Raw genomic sequence first — 22,094 nt, 5'->3', positions numbered from 1 at the left:
CAGTCTGGCTGACACATCACTGAACCTCTCTTGGCCTCAGGTCTTTCTCCTACAAGATGCTCACCAAGGACCCTTTCAGTGACATGGAGCTGTTTTTACAAGGGACTGGGGCCAGAGTGAAAAGGGTGCTTTACTGGAAGAGAAGAGGTCCAGGCTTCAGGCCAGGATTTCCTCCAATTTGCTGTGACTACTGGCAAGTCTCTGGGCCTTAGTTTCCTATTTTGTAAAATTAGAAGGCTAAGAATGAAGATCTCTTCCTGAACTAAAATCCCATTTTTCTGAAGACCCTGGGTCTCTTCTACCCTAACCCCAAGTTAAAGCAAGCTGCCACACAGTCACAAATCTCTCTCAAGTCACACCACAGCTTTGGCATGGTGACCCCCTGCCCCTGATGAGGTACTCAGAAGGATATGAGAGCTGCTATTTAGTCACCACCCAAGGCACCACCGAAAAGCTGTCCTGCCCCCTCCCCTGGAATCATGTCATTTATCTTTCCACCTGCAGACCCATAGTTTGTTCCATGAGAAACTGGAGAAACTGATTTTGTGGTCAAATATGCTTGGGAAATAAGTAGCAATGGGGCTGGAAAAATACATTAATGAGAAGGTAGCACTGATAAGAACTAGAAACTAACTGGAAGTGGAGGTACAAGTCAGTTGAGGAAGAAGTCTAGAGCAGGTTCCTCAAAGTTTCTAGATTGTGCAGCTAATCATGAAATGTGGTCACAGGAGAAGCAGATACTGTGGGGAACACAGGGGGTCTAGGTTTGCAGACATCTAGAAGGAGCTATTTGAGGTGTACTTCACCTTGGAGACACAGTTTACTTGTCTGTAAAACAAAGGGGATTCTCAAGATGGGTATGTCCCAAGAGTATACAATGGACTATGATGCCAAGGGATCCTAACTGTTATTTTGCCACCCCCCCCCCCAAAAAAAAGAAGGACAAGGAGAAGGTGGGAGGGAAGGGGGAAGAGGGGGAGGAGGAGGAGAAATATAAAATAAGAGAGAAATAGGTTTTATTCCATGACACTGAGAAATTTTAAAATGATAGGATGAACTGTGAATCTCCAAGATAGGGATATGCAGGAGACTATTTCCAAATTTGTTTTACCACAGGATCTTTTATTCATCCTATTCACATTTAAAACATGCAAACTACAATTTTTTGTGTGTGACTGTAGCTTGTTTTGGTAAATCAAGTTTCACTGTAACACAGCCATGCCCATTCATTTACATACTGACTATGGCTGCTTTACTGGTAGAATGGTAGTTATGGCAGAGATCATAAGGCCCAAAAAGCCTAAGATATTTATTATCTGGCCCTTTACAGGAAAAGCCTGCTAACTCCTGATTTAAAGGAATAAAACAGGTTATGGAGAGTCCTGCCAGAGTGGAGAGCACCTCTCTTCCATGCAGGAGGGCAGGACACCCCTGAATCGTAAGATGCCTGTCTCTGAAAGCTACATAGCACAGGGTTGTGATTATGAGTAGTCTGGAGCCAGACTGACCGCCTGGGTCCAAACCCCAGCCCTCCTACTTAACAGCTGTAGAATACATCCGTCTCCTCATCTATAAAATGGGGATAATAACAGCACTTACTTCATAGGGTTACTGTGATGAATACATTAACTAATAAGTGCAAAGCCCTTAAAAGAATGCCTGACACATTAAAAGCAGTTCATAAAGGTTAGCTATTATTCTTTTCTCTCTCACTGTATAGAGAGATAGTAAGCTTCCTGTTCTAGGGGGTATACAAGCAGAGACTGGTCTGAAAGATGACAGTACATAGGAGGTTAAACTATTATGACTTTTATGGTGTGATCCAGCTTGGAACACAGACTCCAGGATTCTAAGATTCTAAAATTTTATGGTTTAAAATGCCATGATTTTAAGATTCTTTAAAGTTAACAGGCCAACAGTGCTGGTGACTTTCCTTTATGCTTCCAGAGAATGTGTACTGAAGTTTTATCCTCTGAGGAAGCCTGCACTAACCCTCTCTGCCACAAGGACAACCATCTTACAAAGTGTTGAGATTATCCCTCTGAGGAAAATCAAAAGGTTCCAAGAGACTGCAGTAGAATTTGGTTTCCACACCCAAGAATAACCTTGTCTACAAATGTATCCTTTCTTCATGTTATGAAATGAGACACACACAAACTCAAAATACAAATCAGTAGCCAAAACACACTTGGTGGCCGAAAAGATGATGCTGGAGAAGAAGGCCTTGCCTATTTGTCCAGACAGGTTGAAAAGGGAGAAGCAGAACTGCAGAGCTAGAATAGACCTTAGAGATCATCAAGACCAACACGAACGTTTCACAGATGAAATGAGAGCAAGTGAGCGATGGCTCACGAGGACCCAGGACTCAGTGCTCCTCCCCTGACTACAGTGGTCCCAGTCCTGGGCTCTGTCAGTGATTCAGGTCAATTCTTCTCTCAAGGAATACGTTCACTGGACTAGATAATATCAGAGGACCTTTCTAGTGCTGATATTCTAAGTTCTGAGTATTTCAGTGGGACTTCTGTTAGAAAATCATTGCAGAGGACATTCCACAACTGACTGATAGTCCTGTCCATACCCTTGAGGATCACTGGAAATTCCCGTGGGGCTGTAGCCTGGGCTCCCTTGGGTATCACAAAATTCAGGGTTTATTACTTTATGCACCTAAGTTAAGAAAAAAAAAAAAAGCCGCTGGATTTGATGCAAACAAAAATGAAACAAAACCAAGTCAAAACAGAAACTCACTGATTTTGCTCAAATGAACTTAGATTCAACTCACTCACTCAGGGCCTGGGTCTCCTGAAAAGAGTTCTACCTCTGTCTGAAGGTTACAGAATTAGGACTTTGGAATGCTATACCTTAAGGACATTAGAGACTTGGATTCAATCCTCTCCAATTCAGATGAAGAATCCAGAGCCCAGGGGAGCAGAAACTTTCCCAAACCTGCACAGCAAATCAGTGCGGGACTGGGCCCAGAGTTCAGGGCTTACCATGCCCTGGGCAGAGCTCCTTTCTGAAATTATACGTCTCTGCAGTCCAATCTTGGACATTTGGTATATTGGCCTTTGTGTCTTCATTTCATTAAAGGCAATATTGTGAGAGAAAAAAGGAATTTGATCACTAGCAGTCCCAGCCCTGACTTATGAAAGAGGCTTTGTTTATGGTACCCTATTCTTTCTCTCAGGTTGCTAACCATAATTTTAGACTCCATCAAATAGGGTAATAAAGAGAGTGTGTACATTAGCAAGATAAAACTTTTTCAGCCCCCTCTTCAATCCTTCTGCACTGTCATAAATCTTTTTCAGTTGTAGAGCCCCTACCACCTTCAAACACATTGATCCTCACATCAAGGATGCCTTTTAGACTGATCGGTTTATTGACTATCAGATGTATATGTCTGGACAAAGCCCTATGTATGATTCTTGCCTTGACCCCCCAGTCTCCTTGTTGGCAGCTGAACAAGAGAGTGCTGAATAAGTAGGAGGGAGACCTAACTACAAACAGGCTTAGCAAGTGTTAGTGAAATTAAATTGAATTTGTCACAGTGCCCTGAGCTTTCTGTGGTATTAGAAGCCACAAAATCTGTGTGCTGGGAGGAACTCTGGTGGGACATGGGAGGACCAGTCAATCCCACCTCTATTTACGGATTATAAGAAAGAGGGTACATCTTGGCCCTTTCTAGGGACTGTGATAGCCTGTGAGAGGACAGTGGGATATAGCTACTGGACTTTTCAGTGGTACTTCAGGAAGATGTCAACATAGTGGAAGGCAAGGCCTTCTAATACTCAGACTTTCTCATTGTGGAAAGGGTTGCTTCTGGAGGGAATGAATACTCCATACCTGGAGATGTGTGAACAAAGGCTAGTTGGCCAGCTACTGGTCTGGGCAGCTAGAGAGGAGGCCCCTGAAAGAGTGGAGGATATTGGGTATACAGCACCAAGGTGATAGAATCAGGAGCCTAATAGCTAGAGAGAACCTTAAAGATGACCTAGTCCAACCCACTCATTTTATATTTGGAAAAAATAAGGTCCAAAGCACAGACATGAATTATCCAAGGTTACACAGAACCAAGTCTAGATCCAACTCTTTTGGTCTTCCACTCCAGGCTTCTTTCTGCTACACTACAGCAGGTGTGTCTATATGCATCTACCTCCATATGTGCAGATATAAGACAGAATATGCATGTATATGCCCATTTACATATATAATATCATAGGTACCTGGAAAAATTCCCTACTGCTATCACCCCTCTTTTTTTTTTTTAATTTATTTATTATTTTTGGCTGTGCTAGGTCTTCGTTTCTGTGCGAGGGCTTTCTCTAGTTGTGACAAGCGGGGGCCACTCTTCATTGCAGTGCGCGGGCCTCTCACTGTCATGGCCTCTCTTGCTGTGGAGCACAGGCTCCAGACGCGCAGGCTCAGTAGTTGTGGCTCACGGGCCCAGTTGCTCCGCGGCATGTGGGATCCTCCCAGACCAGGGCTCGAACCCGTGTGCCCTGCATTGGCAGGCAGATTCTCAACCACTGCGCCACCAGGGAAGCCCACCCCTCTCTTAAATAAGAGTAAAATTAATCTCAAGAAAAAAAGTCAGTAATAGAAACTTAATTTGGGTGATACACTTTTCTAGTCGTGCTGCTTACCAGTTGGATGGCATTGGGTATATTACCTTTCTGAGCCTCAGCTTTCAAACTGGAATAAAAATCCACCCAAATGGGACTATAGTGTAGATTAAATGAGAAGGTGACCATGAAAACATATTCTGCAAAAGGTGAGAGTTATGTTGTATAAACATAAGTTGATGTTGACCTGAAGGGGCAATGATAGCTAAGGAGAAAATAACATTTTAAAGAAAAATTTAAAATACAATGTATTCTTCTAATTTACTTACTTAATAGATTAACACTTCACTGAACCCCAGACCATCGGGCCTAGTCTGCAACATCCCTCCGAAGGCCTGTGCAGCCCTTGCTGGCACAACTTAAGAGACTGGCGCTTACCACATCCAAAGCCAGCCACTCCTCTTTTGGACAACCGCAACAAGGCACGAAGCTTTTCCTCATACAGAGTCAAAATGCCACTCAGTCATTTCTAAACACTGGTCCTCATTTTACCCAGTGGAGCCATTTTGTGTTAAAAATCAGATGTGAAGGTGAAACCATCAGTCACTCTACTGAGCCTCAAGTGAACGTGACCAATCTGACGGGCCAAATGGTTTCCGATCTTCACGAGGACTTCCTGCACATACCTTGCTCTCACAGTGTAGCCTCCACGAGGGCAGTGTTTCTCAAGCAGGGGGCAATTTTGCCCCCGGGTATATGCACAGGACAGCCCCCCCCACCCAACCAAGAATTATCTGCTCCCGATGTCCATAGTGCTGAGGTTGAAAAACCCTGTGCTAGCTGGAGGAGCCCCCTATGTCCAAAAGTCCACAAGACTTTAAAGTGCCCTCTGTCCTTCCCCTGAAATGCAGTAACAGTCCTTCCCTCATCAAACTCATTGGCCAGGTGAGTACTTCCTTCTCTCTCCCTCACTGCTTTGTGTCTCCTCAAAGCAGGGTGTGTGATCAAAGAGGATGACCGTTTCTATATGAGGAGGGCCAATTTTTTGGTGGGTAGGAGAGAGAACCTCTTAAAACAGTGTCCTATAAATGTCAGTTTTAAAAGTTCCCTTTCCTTTCTTCCTAAGAGACAAATCAGTCCCAACCAAGGGGAACAAGGAAAGGAGGAGACAGGCTGTATTTACTGAAAGCCGCAGAGGATGCTTGGTAAGTTCGGTTCTCGGTCCCGGTGTCCACTGGGAGGTGGAAGGTGCCTTCAGTGCCACAGGAAGACGAGTTCTGTGGCCAGGCCTGTTTCATCAGCAGAGTTGCTTAAGGGAAGACACAAGAATGGCATTAGGCAGAAATAAGAAGTGGGCACCACCAATCACAGACACAAAAGCAAGGATCTTGTGCTGGACAGAAACATATAACCCAAGGGGCCCTGTTCAGACACACAGGATGGTTCAGCTTTCTGAGATGGGTGAGTGGTTGGGAGGAGCGCTGAAGTGACCTTCTAAACGATTTGAAACTGAGGAGACCTAAGCTTATACTAAGTAGGGGAGTCAGGATTTTCTACCCACTACCAAACCCATGAAAATGCTTATGAATACTGCCTTCTACTGCCTGACATTCTAGCCTAAGACTCTGGGATACTCCTTAGCCACCTGCTCGTTAACGTGTAGCAACTCAGAGCCTTTGACTATGTACTGGGCCAGATCAACTGAGTACCCCTTTTTATGCCTGAAATCTCATCTGTAGGCGTATTTAACAAATTGTTTTCAAAGAGCGACCCCAAAATACTAATAACCACATGACATGAACCTTGCTGGACTGTCATCTCCTCTAAAGGGACTGAGCTTTGGTGGCTTAGAAGGCAAAGGCTGTCCAGCGGGACACTACCTGCAAACTTCTTCTCCTGTAGACCTAGCCAGGGCCAGACAAACTTTTTGCACACCTTTTATGTCTCCTGCTGAGGTGCTACTGGTGCTCCACCTGAGATATCACCTCATGAATTAGAGATGATCTTTTGGGCCACTAAGAAAGCAAATGTCAAACTTGGGGTAGGTGTGAAATAGAGATGAGGCTCAGTTTGAAAGAAATCTGCAGAGACTTCCCAGGCTGACTCAAAGCTCAGCTTGAGAAATTTGAAGGATGATGTTTCCTATGGAATAGAAGTGGGGAGTGACTCAAAAAACTTACCTTCATGTGTCCTGTAGGGAAGGAGAGAGAAAATAGGGTTTCAAAGGAGGGGGGGAGGGATTGCCTAACATTTTAGGTATCTCCCTTGATATATTTTCAAACAATAGAGGAAAAAAAATTTTTTTTTGGCCACACTGTGTGGCTTTTGGGATCCAAGTTCCCTGACCAGGGATTGAACACGGGCCCTCGGCAGTGAAAGCGGGGAGTCCTAACCACAGGACCGCCAGGGAATTCCCGAGGAGAAATATTCTTGACCCAAATTTCTACTTATGGCTAAAGAATGATTTTAACAGTATCTTTTCCACTCAAATAAGGTCTTGGGAGACATGGATATGGGGTGTTTTAAAGTATATTAGTATTGGCAACAGTTGGATATATGTGAAACATTTTAACAAGGGGCTAGGTAAGACAGGGTGGTATGAGAAGCAAGTTTGCCTATACCCTCTCATTCCATCAGGACAAGGATAGTCCACCTCCAGAGAGATCTCCATAAACCCCTCTGCCTGTCTAGGTAACAGGAAATGCCTCTGGTTCCTTCAGTCATGGAAGTACTGGGGTCAGAGGAGGAGGTCAAAGACTCTACTGTTTTTGCTGAACCAAGGATAGAAGTATAGCTGTTCTGGGCTGACTCTGCGCTTGCATCAATGGCCCGCAATATATACAGCAGATGCTGAGAAATGAGAAGGAAATCATGGGCAGGGAAGTGACACTAAAAGGAGAATTCTGATAGAAGAAAATGGAGATCCAGCAGAATTCCAATGCAGAGTCCAGGGCCTTTGCTGGACATTACAACATGACTCTGCAGACAACACAGGAGGAGGGCAGTCAATTTAAACAATTATCATGGGTTTCTTTTCCTGGGGGGCAGGGATGGGTGGAGTGGTGGGAATTAATAAAGGACCCAATTAGTGTTGAAAAATCTTATTAAGATGGTTCCAGATTTAGAATCTGCCACTCCACGTGGCTGGAAAGCCCTGGCCACCTAAAACAACTCCCTAAAAAGTGAAACATGTAGCTCTGAGAAGTCAGATAGAGCAAGCCCAGGCCCTCAAGACCCCACAGGAATCCACCAGAGGGCAGGAGGCCTAAATTTGGCTGCTGAGAATTTGGAGGACCTGTTCTGGTCCAGTTTTTAACCCAAGTGGTGCATCTTTACCATAATTTTAATCATAAGCCAAAAGTCTGACATTAGCCTAAAGGACTGTGTGACAACTAAAGTAAGTAAATCAAAATTAACCAAAGAGTGACTGAGGCCTACACTGCACTCAGCACTGAGGGGAGCGCCACGGTGGACAGAACACACGTGGGTCATGGTCACCGCACACCAGGTATTTATGGTCTAGCTGGGGATGCAACACAGCCACACGCCAACCAGAGAGTGAACAAGACAGCATTACACACAGTAAAACAATGTTCCAGATTAACCAGGAAAGAAGCAAGTGCAACTGTGCCTTTGATTATGTGTTTCCCAACTGAGCAAGTGAACTAACCTATACATGTTCCTGAGGAAGTGGGTATTTCTTCTGGTTTCATTATAAAGAAAACAAATACTAATATTTTCTATATTTTTCTGTATATATGAATACATAATAATTTAAATAACTGGATAAATATGAAGACTGAAAACAACAAATAACAGCTGTCGACTTGACTTCCTCATTAGTTAGCTATACATCCATATACAATTCTAAAGAAACCCATTCTGCTGCTGGTAGTGATTCAGAGCTCAGCTGTGGGATGAAGACAATCCAACTGAAGCTTTTAGAGGCATGGTAATAGAGGACGCTGCTCTGACAGGTATGCCTGTTCTTGGGTGCCATGAAAGGTACCCAACTCCTAGAAATGGTCTATATTTTGAATAAATACAAGTGTATATATGTCAAATATTATTGAGGTGTACGTTTGAGACTATGTACTTTTGCACTTTATGTAGTACTATATATGTACTATTCCTCAATTTAAAAAAAGAGAGAGAGAGAACCCATGGCAGTGAAGGGCCACGTCCCAGTCACAGCATGCGGCCCACGTCCAAGTGCTGGGTTGTTCACATCCCTGGACACGGGGCCCTCACGCCCTCTGACACTTGAACAATCTGTTAAGCACACTTACAAGGAGGAGAGGCAGCAAGGGACCATCATCCTGAACAATGTAGTAAGTCAGGAAATCTGAGTCCTAGCCTGGGCTGTGCCACTTATTAGCTGTGGGACCTTGGGCAAGTCACTATACCTTTCAAAACTTCAGGTCTGTTGTCTCATAAACTGGCAATAATAACCACTCCTTAATTGATTCATAGTATTGATTGTGAGGATCAAAAATCAAGTGTCAGCCAGTCTTACAGTTTCTACTTCTGGTGTCTGTCTACTCTTCCATCCCCACAGGTGTGGACAGCTCCAATGGAAGCTCTCATCACCTCTTACCTGAATTATTGCAACTGCTTCCTCACTGTTCTGTTTGTTTTTAAACCTGCCAACTCCAATCTCCAAGCTGCAGTCAGAGTGATATTTCTAAGACCTAAACCTAATCACAAAAACTTCTTTCTTAAAACCATTCCATGATTCTCCATTACCTAACTCCTTGTGTGGCATCCGAGGCCCCTCGTGATCTAGTCCTATGATCTCTCTAGACTCACCGTTCTCACTCTCAAGCCCTACAGGACAGCCACACAAACTGTTCACCATTCCCAGACTATGCCAAGGAGCATCACTTCTCTGTATTTTTGCTCACACTGCTCACTCTTCCTGGCATGTCCTTCCCCAAATGCCACCTAGTAGACATTTATTAATCCATCAACCAGGAGCTGAAGACTCACTTCTACTATGAAGTCCTTTCTTTTCCCCACTTCTTGATCACAGCCCCCTCATGTATCCCACTTGGTTCACTATCCCAGTTCCTGTGATTCTTAGAAGCCCCTGTACTTGCTAGATTGTCCATCTCCCCTGCTAAACTTTGAGCTCCTTGAAAACAGGAACCCTGTCTTACTGAACTTTGTATCTTCAAAGGACCAGCTTAGGGTCTGGGACAGAACATTTTGTGAAGAGAAGAGCTCCATACATACACTTTAGTATTTCTATTTCAGATGCTATAACAGGAAGGGTGAGGAGGCAGGAGAGCTTCTCTCACTTTATATGGAGTCTTCTGTTCAAGTTCATATATCCTGAGGCAAACAAACACGACTCCTCATAAACAATAAGAGAAACGGGTCTGTGACTAGCAAAACTGAAAGAATAAGATTATAAGAGGGCAACCTGTTAGCATTTAAAGGGACCTCAGAGATCATCTGGAATAAAACACTTTATCTATGGCCTGGAGACATTAGCAAATTGCCCAAGATCACGCAGCCCACAGCAGCAGCAAGAAGAGATTTTCACAGCTCATCTCCTAAAAGATGTGCCACACACAAATTCAATTTTCAACATCCAAATAATTCAAGGTTAAAAGTTGAGAAAGTGTGCAGAGACTTTATGAAAACATTGTCCTGAGCAGCCCAGGTGAGGGTGGTGAAAGCAGCAAGTCCCTCCTATGGTCCCTTCCTGTCTATGACAAAAAAGGACCTAGTCAAGTTACACTGCTGGGACCCTCACAGGTGCCCAGAAGTTCCCGTGGTGCCTTGGGCCTGGAGTCCACACTGCCCAGAGAATCCAGTTCTGGTCCCTGGCTTATTAGCACACTTGACCCTCACCTCTCACCATCCAGGAAGCCCCCAAAATGAGCCAGAGCTCAAGATTTGGGCTAAGGGAATAGATTGCATCTAAAGTTAACCAGGTCTTCAAACATGTGAGACTGCCAATGGAGATGGAAAATCTGATCGTGGGGCAGACTGGTGTTTTGCATTCTTACAGGCATAATCCAGGTACTCCTCCGCAGGGGTTGCCATAAAGCCAACAGAGGAGCCATAGAGACCCAGGAATTTTTGTTCACTTGTTTGTTTGAATTCAGCAGCCATGTGAGGGTAAAGGTTTCCGACCTAGGTCAGATGGGACCCCAGAGGTGAGGAAGGGGAGAGACGCCTTTTAGTGCCATGATCCTTCACTGCTGCCCTAGGGGACGGTTCATGTGTGTCTCCAACCCATGATTTTGCACCATCAGACATGTTCCTGCATGCTTCAGGAACTGCTGCTGAGCCACCTGGGGGAGCCCAAGCCTAGGGGATGGGATTTGGGGAGGGAAGGAGAGGGGATCTACTGTTGTTACGAGATAACACATTCATAGGCCATAATACAGATGAGGAAAAAGAGCTCTCCTACCATAAGCTGAATGCAGGAACTGAAACTCTGTTGGATAGAAATGTTAGTTGAAATTACCACTAAGAATCTGTGCAAGTAGTACATATTGCAGTTACAAAAACAAACTTTGTCTTAAAAAAGCAGTTTCCCCCAGGCTACGCAAGAAACAGTGAACACAGAGGGTGCAAAGTACCTCTACCCTGGAGAGGGTGACAGACTTGCCATCCAGGAAAGCCCATTCATTGAGGAAGGGTACGTCCTTGGATGCCATGACATCCTCCAGGCAGCTGACCCAGAAGCTGCCTGGAAGTGTGTAAGTCCAAGTTCCTGCTCTTTGCTTGTCCATGCTAAGAATAAATTTCAAGTCTCCCAAGCATTGCAAAGGGACTTCACACATGACAGAGGCTTTATGTGCCAGAGGAGGTAAAGGTTCAGGGACAAAACCATCATCTTCGGCCTCTGAAGAGCTCTGTTTAAAGTCCTAGAGGGCCAGGACCAATGCAGAGGCACTTAATTCCCTGAGACCTCTGGGAGAGCGTGGTGCTGTACAAGGGGCACAGACTGTGGGCAGACAGCTTGGCTTTGAATCTGAGCTCCACTGCTTTTTAGCTGTGCAACTTTGGACATGTTATTTAACCTCTCTGAGCAAAACTGAAGGCAAGAAGCTCTAACTCACAAGATTATGGGAAAAAAATTAACATATGTGACAGGACTTGCATAGTGTCTGGAACACGGCAGGTGTTCAGAAAACTCAAATTCCTTTTCCCTCCCCTTCCCCAGGTTCATCATATGCAAAATGGGAGTAATTGTACTTTACAATGCTGCTATGGAATCAAGTGAGACAACAGATGACAATGACTGATAAACAGATTTTTTTTGTGAGGGGGTATTTCATTTTTATCTATATTAGTTATCCTGTTCATCCTTTCCCTTCATTTTCAAGTCAGATAACCATTAATATGACCCATCCTTTGGTCTCCAGATTTTGAAAACAAGTCTCTATTGGCTCTGCCTCCTGCGGGGCCTAAGAGTTCTTAAGTAAGATCCCTGAAGTCATTAAGAGCTTGGAAGAAAGCTTCAAGTACCCACATTGCTTTCAGAACCAATGAAGGAGTGAAATATTTCCCTGCATCCTGGATAGAGGACATCTTTGGGTATTCAGAGCTGCTAAAAATAGCTCTTTCTGAAGCAACTTCTTGGTCTTCTTGAAAAAGCTGAGAGGAATTTAAACCTGAGAGCCTGGCTCCTTTGCAGGCTTCTATCCCGCAAGCATCTCTCAGCATCACAAACGGCCAGCTCTGGGAGGAAGCTGAGAGTACGTACACTGTCCTCTCTGACCTTGAGTCAGCTCCTCCACTGCAGTCAGGAGACCTGGTAAAAGCAGAGGCCAGCCTCCCAACATATGACACAGACCAGTTGTGTGTATGTGTAACTCCAAAGGGAAAAGGATCTGCCCAAAGTCACACCAAAATCAGTAGCAGAGTCAGTGCTATAACTCCGGTCTTCCAACTCCCAGTTTGGGGCTTTTGACACAATGTGCTAATACCACCCTGTCTAGTGGACTGTGTGAGAAAATGGTCTGGGTTGGTTTAGTCACAGCTGAGAAATATGGTGACTTTTCAAAAGTAAAATTGGGGAAAATCAAGTTAGACGTGGGTTGATATTTTGTGTGCTTTAAAATTAAAACTTAATCAGTACTTTACACATGCCAGGAGCTTTCCAATCTCTCCCTTCCCCGCATCCCCACAATCTCAGGCTCTTCCTGTCTGCTCTCCCTTTCCTTGCTCATCTGACTGCTCTAGTCTAACACCTCAATTTTTCTCTAGCCGACTGCAACTATAACATCGTGGTTAAGAATGCATGCGGGGGGCTTCCCTGGTGGCGCAGTGGTTAAGAATCCGCCTGCCAATGAAGGGGACACGGGTTCAAGCCCTGGTCCGGGAAGATCCCACATGCTGTGGAGCAACTAAGCCCGTGAGCCACAACTACCGAGCCTGCGCTCTAGAGGCCATGAGAGACAACTACTAAAGCCCGCACACCTAGAGCCCATGCTCTGCAACAAGAGAAGCCACCGCAGTGGGAAGCCCGCACACCGCAATGAAGAGTAGCCCCCACTCACTTCAACTAGAGAAAGCCCGCGCACAGCAACGAAGACCCAACATAGCCAAAAATAAAAATAAATTAAATAAATTAAAAAAAGACCCAATGCAGCCAAAAATAAATAAATGAGTAAATAAATTAAAAAAAAAAAAAGAATGCATGCAGGGACTTCCCTGTTGGCACAGTGGTTAAGAATCCACCTGCCAATGCAGGGGACACGGGTTCGATACCTGGTCCAGGAAGATCCCACATGCCATGGAGCAACTAAGCCATGCACCACAACTACTGAGCCTGCACTCTAGAGCCCGCGAGCCACAACTACTGAGCTCACGCGCCACAACTACTGTAGCCTGCGCACCTACAGCTTGTGCTCCACAACTAGAGAAGCCACCGCAATGAGAAGCACGTGCACGGCAACAAAGAGTAGCCCCCACTCGCCACAACTAGAGAAAGCCCGCGCAGCAACGAAGACCCAAAGCAGCCCAAAATAAATAAGATATAAATAAATTATTTTTAAAAGTCACAATTGCCAAATAAAACAAATGGTATTAAAAAAATAATTACTAAACAAGAAAATGAGGGTATTATGACATTCAAGGCCTTTCCAAATCTGGCCCTCGCACATCTGTAGTCCAGATTCATCTATTACGCCGCCACCCTAGAGCCTATGCTTCAACCATTCTCACTGCTTCAAGGTTCTTCAGTGTCATTCCTCACATCTCCATGTCTTTGCCCAGGCTCTACTCTGCCTAGAATGCCCAACTTTTCCTTTGCATGTTTAAAAGAATGCCTCTTAACAGCAACAACAAAAAAACAACCAAACAAACAAAAAAGAATGCCTCTTACTTCTCCCTCAAGTCTCCACTGCTAGGTCCTCTGTGAAGCCTCCCCTACACCCTCAACCCCAGGCAGAGGTTGTTCCCTCCTCCACTTTCTCTCCTCTTGTATGTATTCCTTTTGCAATATTCATCACACCGTACAGCCATGAATTTGTTCACACGTCAGCTTCCAAATGGACTGTAAGCTACTTCAGGCAAAGACAGCATCCTTCCTTTTTTCTATTCTAGTGTGGAGGACATTCAGCAAATAAATACTTGTTGAGTAAATGAAGAGGAACTTACATAAAACCATCTACAACCACGAGGTAGGTGTAGCACATTTCTCAGAGAGGTGAGGTAACTTGTCTAAGGACTCACAACTAGTGAGTTGAGTAATCAGGATTCAAACCCAGGACTTACTAACTACAGAGCCCACACTCTTTCTCCTGCTCCTTGAGTATTAAAGCACCAGCTGAGACTGGCTTGTTTTTTTTTGAGCGTGGGGGTCAAGATGGTGGTAAAACCTCTGCATTGCTCCCAAACTGAAACAAACTTCGATACTTTCAAATCTATTTCAACCTCTATCCAAGGAGTGTTGGGCCTTTATCATTTTTGAAAAACAAGTTCCTCGCTGCAGCTTGAAAATGTGGCAAGTCTCTCACTCTCTTCCAAATCCATGTCCAGGAAGGGGTGGGTGGGTGGGTGGTGTGTGTGTGTGTATATGTGTCAATGGCAGCCTCAGGGGAAACTGAGGATGTGTGTGTGTGTGTGTGTGTGTGTGTCAACGGCAGCCTCAGGGGAAACCGAGGGTGTGTGTGTCAATGGCAGCCTCAGGGGAAACCAAGGATGTGTGTGTGTGTGCGTGTGTGTGTGTGTGTCAATGGCAGCCTCAGGGGAAATCGAGGATGTGTGTGTGTGTGTGTGTGTGTGTGTGTGTCAATGGCAGCCTCAGGGGAAACCGAGGATGTGTGTGTGTGTGTGTGTGTGTGTGTGTGTGTGTCAATGGCAGCCTCAGGGGAAACCAAGGATGTGTGTGTGTGTGTGTGTGTGTGTGTCAATGGCAGCCTCAGGGGAAACCGAGGATGTGTGTGTGTGTGTGTGTGTGTGTGTGTCAACGGCAGCCTCAGGGGAAACTGAGGATGTGTATGTGTGTGTGTGTGTGTGTGTGTGTGTGTGTGTGTGTCAATGGCAGCTTCAGGGGAAACCGAGCAAAAACTGGGTGTGGATACTGGGAGAGCAGAAAAGGTTCTGTGAGGAGGATACACGTCTCAGATATTCCAGCAGAAGAGAGATGGGCCAACTTTAAGTCCCAAGGAGAATGGAAGAAATTCTATTCCCGGAGGCTGAACTGCCCCAGTTCCCAGAGGGGACTCCCTGGACAATCAAGCATGGACAGGCTGAGCCCAGAGCAATTAAGGACATGGAAAGGCCAGCTAGTGTTTTGGGCTTTTTCTTCCCAAATAGAGCCTCACCTCCCACCCCACTCACCACTGCTGTCTTCACTTTCTCCTTACCTGGAGCATAACTGGGGCTATTGGTGGGGTACAGGCTGGGATTGTAGGCAGGGGCTGCAGCTGGATAGGCTGTAGGGTAACCTATGAAGAGACAAAAAAGTTCCATTTAGTTGGGCAAGAAGAAAGCAGATTTCTGAGGAAATGGAATCCAAGTCCCAAGCTTGGGCTTCAGCCTCTTCATGGGCCATTTCAGGTAGTATATGTGACTGGTTTTAGCCTCTCAAGAAAAATCACCAATACCACAGTCCCAACATATACACATTTTTCTGTCTGTTTTTTAAAAGCAGTACAAGAAATATATGTCTATATGCTCACTGTAAAAAACCCTGAAACACTATGGAAGTATATATGGTAGAAAGTGTAAGTTTACTTTCACATTCCTGCCATAATACTACTCTCCTCCCCAGAGATAATAGCAGTTTGGCATCTATGTCTCCAGATAGTTTTCCATGCATTTTTATACACATATACTCAGTGGTGAGCTAGTAAATATTTAACGACTGGCTCAAGGGGATTGAGGTGGAGCCCTATTTGTAGCATTTGCTAAGTTCCACGGTGTAAGCACTCCCAACCATGGCCAATTGCAAGCTACCAACATCACTGAATAAGTAGCTGAGAAGCTCACAATTGGCCTAGAGAGCCCACACAAGCCTGATCCAGTCCACCACTGCATATTATATATAGGGATTTTAAAAACTTTTTAAAATTGTGACAAAATATATATAAGATAAAATTTGTGATTTTAACCATTTAAGTGTACAATTCAGTGGCACTAATTACATTCACAATGTTGTGCAACCATCCCCACTATGTATTTCTAGAAGTTTTTAACCACCCCAAACAGAACTCTGTACCCATTAAGCAATAACACTCCATTCCCTCTTCCCATAACCCGTCTTAACTTCTTTTTTTTTTTTTAACATCTTTATTGGAGTATAATTGCTTTACAATTGTGTGTTAGTTTCTGCATTATAACAAAGTGAATCAGTTATACATATACATATGTTCCCATATCTCTTCCCTCTTGCATCTCCCTCCCTCCCACCCTCCCTATCCCACCCCTCTAGGTGGTCAAAAAGCACGGAGCTGATCTCCCTGTGCTATGTGGCTGCTTCCCACTAGCTATCTATTTTACGTTTGGTAGTGTATATATGTCCATGCCACTCTCTCACTTTGTCACAGCTTACCCTTCCCCCTCCCCATATCCTCAAGTCCATTCTCTACGTCTGCGTCTTTATTCCTGTCCTGCCCCTAGGTTCTTCCTGATTAACTTCTAATCTACTTTCTGTCTCTATGAATTTGCCTATTCTAGATATTTTATGTATTCTAACACATGGAATCAAACACTATTTATCCTTTTGTGCCTGGCTTCTTAGCATAATTTTTTCAGAGTTCATTCATGTTTTAGCATGTATCAGAACTTCATTCCTTTTTATGGCTGAGTAATATTCCACTGTATATATATATACCACATTTTGTTTATCCATTCACCTGTTGATGGACACTTGGGTTGTTTCCACCTTTTGGATATTGTGAATAATGCTGCTGTGAACACTGATATACAAGTATCAGTTTGAGTCCCTGTTTTCAATTTTTGGGGGTATATACTGAGGAGCGGAATTGCTGGGTTATATGGTAATTTTATCTTTAGCTTTTTGAGGAACCACCAAACTGTTTTTCACAGTGGCTATACCATTTTACACTCCCACCAGCAATGCATGAGGGTTCCAATTTTTACACATCCTCACCAACATTTGTTATTTTCTATTTTTTAAAAAATTATAGGCGTCCTAGCAGGTGTGAATCGGTATCTCTTTGTGGTTTTGATGCGCATTTCCCTAATGATTAATGATGCTGAACATCTTTTCATGTCCTTATTGGTCATTTGTACGTTTGTTTGGAGAAATGTCTATTCAAAACATTTGCCCATTTAAAAAGTTGGGTTGTTTTGTTGTTGAATTGTAGGACTTTTTAATATATTCTGGATATTAAACCTTTATCAGATTTGTATACTGAGTGAAGTAAGCCAGACAGAGAAAGACAAATATATGATATCGCTTATATGTGGAATCTAAAAAAAAAAAAAAAAAAAGGTACAAATGAACTTATTTACAAAACAGAAATAGAGTCACAGATGTAGAAAACAAACTTATGGTTACTGGGGGGGGAAGTGGGGGGAGGGGGATAAATTGGGAAATTGGGATTGACATATACAACACTACTATATATAAAATAGATAACTAATAAGGACCTACTGTATAGCATAGGTCAGTTCTCTGTAATGAACTATATGGAAGAAGAATCTAAAAATGAGTGGATATATGTATATGTATAACTGATTCACTTTGCTGTTCAGCAGAAACTAACAACATTGTAAATCAACTATACTCCATTAAAAACTAAGAAAACAAAAAAACTTAACCGGATTTAATTTTGATGAAATCCAATTTATCTATTTTTCCTTTGTTGCTCATGTTTTTGGTGTCATATCTAAGAATACACTTGCTAAATCCAAGGTCATGAAGATTTACCCTATATTTTCTTCTAAGAGTTTTAAGGCTTTGACACTTATATTTATATCATTGATCCTTTTTTTTGGCTGTGCTGCCCAGCTTGTGGGGATCTTAGTTCCCTGACCAGGGACTGAACCCGGGCCCTCGGCAGTGAAAGCATGGAGTCCTAACCACTGGACTGCCAGGGAATCCCCATCATTAATTCATTTTTGTATATGGTGTGAGATAAGGGTAAATGTTGCTTTAAATTCTATTTTTTCACTTTAACATTATAAGCATTTTCCCACGTAATTCTCTTCAAGACACTTTTTAATATCTTGATAATATTCCATTATGTAGATATATCAAATTATTTAACCATAACTCTATTTTTATAGGTTTACGTTGTTTGCAAATTTTCATTATTATAAATAAAGGTATGAGAACAACCCAAATAAATCTTTGGCTGCATTTCTAATTATTTTTTCAGGAATGAGTTCTAGAAGTGAGCTTTCTAGGTCAAAAGATAGTGCTATTTTTAAAGCCCATTCATTCAACAAATATTTCAGTATCTACTCTGTGCCAGACACTGTGATCCCTGCCCTTGTGTAACTTATATTTTAAGAGGGTTGGAGAAGGCAGTGGATAAATAGTAAATATTAAAAAAACAGTCTTAAGTGCTATGGAAAAGAGAAAAAGGGCAGGGTAAAGGGCATCAGACGTGCCACGGTGTTGGGACTGCACTATTAAATAGGGTAACCAGTATAAGACACACTGAGAAAGTAAGGTTTCCACACAGACTTGAAGGAAATAGAGTTAACCAAGCAAGATGGCTGAAGGAAGAGCATTTCACAGGAAGGAAACAGTCAGTTCAAAGGCCCTAAGTTGGGAGTATATGATATGGGACATGTCTGAGGAATAGCAAAGAGGCCAGTGTAGCTGAAGTGGAACAAGCGAGGGGGAAAGTAGTAGTAGAGGAGTCAGAGAGATAAAAGGCTGGTCAGTTCATGTAGGGCCTTCAGGCTACTGTAAGGACTTCAACTTTTACTCTGAGTGAAATGAGAAGCCATGATGGGGTCTTGAGCAAAATAATAACATGGTCTGACTTATGTTTGAAAAGAGTCACTCTGATTGCTGTGTGGAAAACAGACTATAATGGGGGAAGAGTAGAGAAGCAGAGAGACCAGTTAGGAGGCTACTGCAAACTCCTTGCAATAGATGATGGGGCTCAGATCAGGGAAGTAGCAGCAGAAATGATGAGAAGTGGCATGCTAAGAGTCTTCACATACTTTGTCACTCTGTTTTCTAGAAAGACTATCAATTTGTACTCACACTAGCAGTGTGTAAGTGCCTGTCTCATTGCTCCCTGCAGTTTTTAAATGCTCACTGGTATTTTGACTGACAATGGAAAGCTGATTTTAAAAGTCAAAGATTAAATCCCTAAACCCCTAAAAGCTTCTTTGGGATTTATAAATATTGAGCTTTAATAATGTATCTTTGTTAATATACCTCTCCCTAAATCCTTTCCAATTCCAAAGAAAATTCATCTCTCTTTACTCCCAATCATTTTCTGATTTCAGAACCAAGGCAGCCAACTTGTTGTCACTTAATTAGCAATATGGAGGTCTGCCACTTCTCAAGGAGAAAGTCAAGGGTTTAATCTGGGAAGCGAAGTGACCTGGTCTCATGGCTGAAATCTGTATTCAGCTTCATGTGAGAGATTGTATAGCCAAGGGTAATCATACCCCTATTATGTCATTTCAGATGTCTTTTACTTTAGGGGCAATTACAGGATCTTCCTTCAGTGTTTCTAAGTAGACTTATTTTTCATTCACTTGAATTTGGCAGGTATCAAAGAATGGCAGCATTAGAAAGAGCCCTCTTCATTTTCTAGGTGACATCCTTAGGCTGAGAAAAAGGAAGGGATTAGGGTCACAGATTGCAGAGGTTAGAAGCACCTTCAAGGCCATTTGAGGCTAGGGCTACTCTGCAACATACTCGCGCATCATTCATCCCAGCTCTTATGCCTCTACTGACCATAATAAACTCTGTCCTTTCCTGAGACTTGGCAGCCCCCTCCACTGTGAAACTGCTCTGATTGTCTGAAAGGGACTTCTTCATACTTCACCAAACTCTATCTGTACCTTCTACCCTGTAGAACAGAACAAATTTGAAGACACATGTGTCCCCAGTGACATACCTTATCAGAGTGTACTTCCATGGTTTGTTTACATTTCCTGTCCTCCCCCCTTTCCCCAACCTGTAAGCTTCTTGAAGGCATAGCTATGTCTCATTTGCCTGTACACAAGAGCTCTTGATCAGTTCCTATTTTCTACTCCCTGAGCGCACAACCACCTCCTCTTCCCCTCAGCCTGGACAGCAAGCATCCAAGCTTCTCAAACATAGGGTGGCGATGAATAGTCTGTGTGGCCAGTAGAGAGTATCCCTTCCCGACCATCAACTTCCCCTGTCCAAAAAGGGCATCATATGAAAGCTGGGCTTCCTTCCTACAACTTTTCTGGGTTTGTTTTATTTTGTTTCCTTGTCCCCAACTGATATTACTCATCCTGCTGCCTCTGTTGATGATGCTGGCATCTCTAGTGCCTAGCACAGATAACTGCAGAGAATAGGTACTCAATAAAGAGATTACCCAGGGCATTGTACTCTGGAGCTATGAAAGGTTTAAAGACAAAAGAAACAAATCCAAGAGGGTCCCTGGCTTTGAGAGTGTCACCAAGTAATGAGGGAGAAAAACAGATGAGTGGACAGTTAGAATGCAGCCCGAAAAGTGCCTTGACAAGGATGTAAAGTGAGCAGAGAAGGGGCCTTCATCAACCAACATTTATTTAGTACCTATTGTCTGCCAGGGATTATACTGGGCACTAGGTGTCCCTTGATGTGGACAAAAAAAGGGGAGGAAGAACATTCCAGGCAGAAGGATGAAGGGTAGCATTTTGGGGACATCCATAAGTGGCTTGGCTTGTACCCTCCTTGGCTCTATGAAGCAGCACTGATGGGTTAACCACACCTAAAAGGGTGGGTTGCCTTTTAGGTCTTGATCTCATCATTTTGTCTTCTTGTGACCATATCTCCCTTTACAGTCATTGACCCTAACTTACCTTTTCAGTTTCATCTGTCCACTACCTATGCCCAAGTTTCATATTGCTAGACTGGACTGCTGTCCTGAACTCCAGACTCACAGTATCTAACTACCTACTTAACATCTCCACTTGGACGTTTGCTAGACATCAAGGCTATATGGGTAGAGTGGCTAAGAGTATGGTCTCTAGAGCTAGATCTAAGCTTAGGTTTGAATTCCAGCAACACCACTAATTATTTGTGTGACCTTGGGCCACTTACTTAACTTCTCTGTGCTTTAGTTTTCCCATTTGTAAAGTGGGAATAATAATATTATTTACTTAATAGGTTGCTGTAAGTATCAAATTAGTAAGACCTCAAAGTACTAGGAGCCAGGCAAACAGTTAAGACTTCCAAAAGTTAGCTATTATTATTTTAAACTTATGACATTCAAAATTAAATATTTACTTTTATCTTCCCATTCCCTTCCAAATCTGTTCTCTAAGCTTTTTCTCCACACCAGTAAATGACAACTCATTCTTCTAGCTCCTCAGGCCAAAAATCTTAGTCATCCTTGACTCTACTCTTCTTCTATCCACATCTAATCCATCAGCAAGTCCTTTCAGTTCCACCTTTAGAATATATTTAAAATCTGACCACATCTCATTGCCTATATACTTTCTATCCTAGTCCAAGTCATCACTATTTCTCACCTAGATTATTGCAATAGCTTCTTAACGGGTCTCCCTGCTTCTACCTTTGATCCTATGCAGTCTCTTTACCACAGCAGCCAGAACAGATCCATTAAAACATTAAATCAGATCATGACACTCCTCTCTTTAAGCCCCACAGTAGCTTCCTAAGACAACTACGGTGAAATCCTTTCAATGACCCACCTGGACTTCAGCTACCTCTCTAACCTCCTCGCCTTGCCCCCATGCTAATCTACTCCAGCCACAACGGCCTCCTTGCTGTTCTTCAAATGTGTCAAGCACTTTCCCATCTCAGAGCCTTTACCCTGTCCCTTTCTTCCCTTCTGGAACTCTGTTCAAAGGTCACCTTACATTCTTTCTAAAATACTACCTTCAACTTTCATTACTCTCTGTGCTCCTTATCATGCTTTGTTTTCC

The 22,094-nt window shown here is 43.3% G+C and overlaps 1 protein-coding gene across 3 annotated transcripts in view; it reads right to left on the bottom strand.

Annotated features, from left to right (window-relative positions):
- The window catches only part of FAM168A (family with sequence similarity 168 member A), a gene marked incomplete at both ends in the record, with an annotated part of 134,940 nt that overhangs the window by 3,702 nt on the left and 109,144 nt on the right, over positions 1–22,094 (bottom strand). For 2 of the 3 annotated variants that reach the window (XM_079708736.1, XM_079708737.1), the window contains 2 exons: positions 5,743–5,868; positions 15,395–15,475. In XM_079708736.1, coding sequence (XP_079564862.1) covers positions 5,743–5,868; positions 15,395–15,475 — 207 coding nt within the window. Of the gene's footprint in view, positions 1–5,742; positions 5,869–10,983; positions 11,011–15,394; positions 15,476–22,094 lie in introns of all 3 variants that reach the window. The other variant, XM_079708735.1, reaches the window with a different exon arrangement.

This window comes from Hyperoodon ampullatus (genome assembly GCF_949752795.1).
Source record: "Hyperoodon ampullatus genome assembly, chromosome: 7".
NCBI lineage: Eukaryota > Metazoa > Chordata > Mammalia > Artiodactyla > Ziphiidae > Hyperoodon > Hyperoodon ampullatus.
Note: the sequence above shows the minus strand (reverse complement) of the source record. Positions and strands in the feature narration are given on the sequence as shown.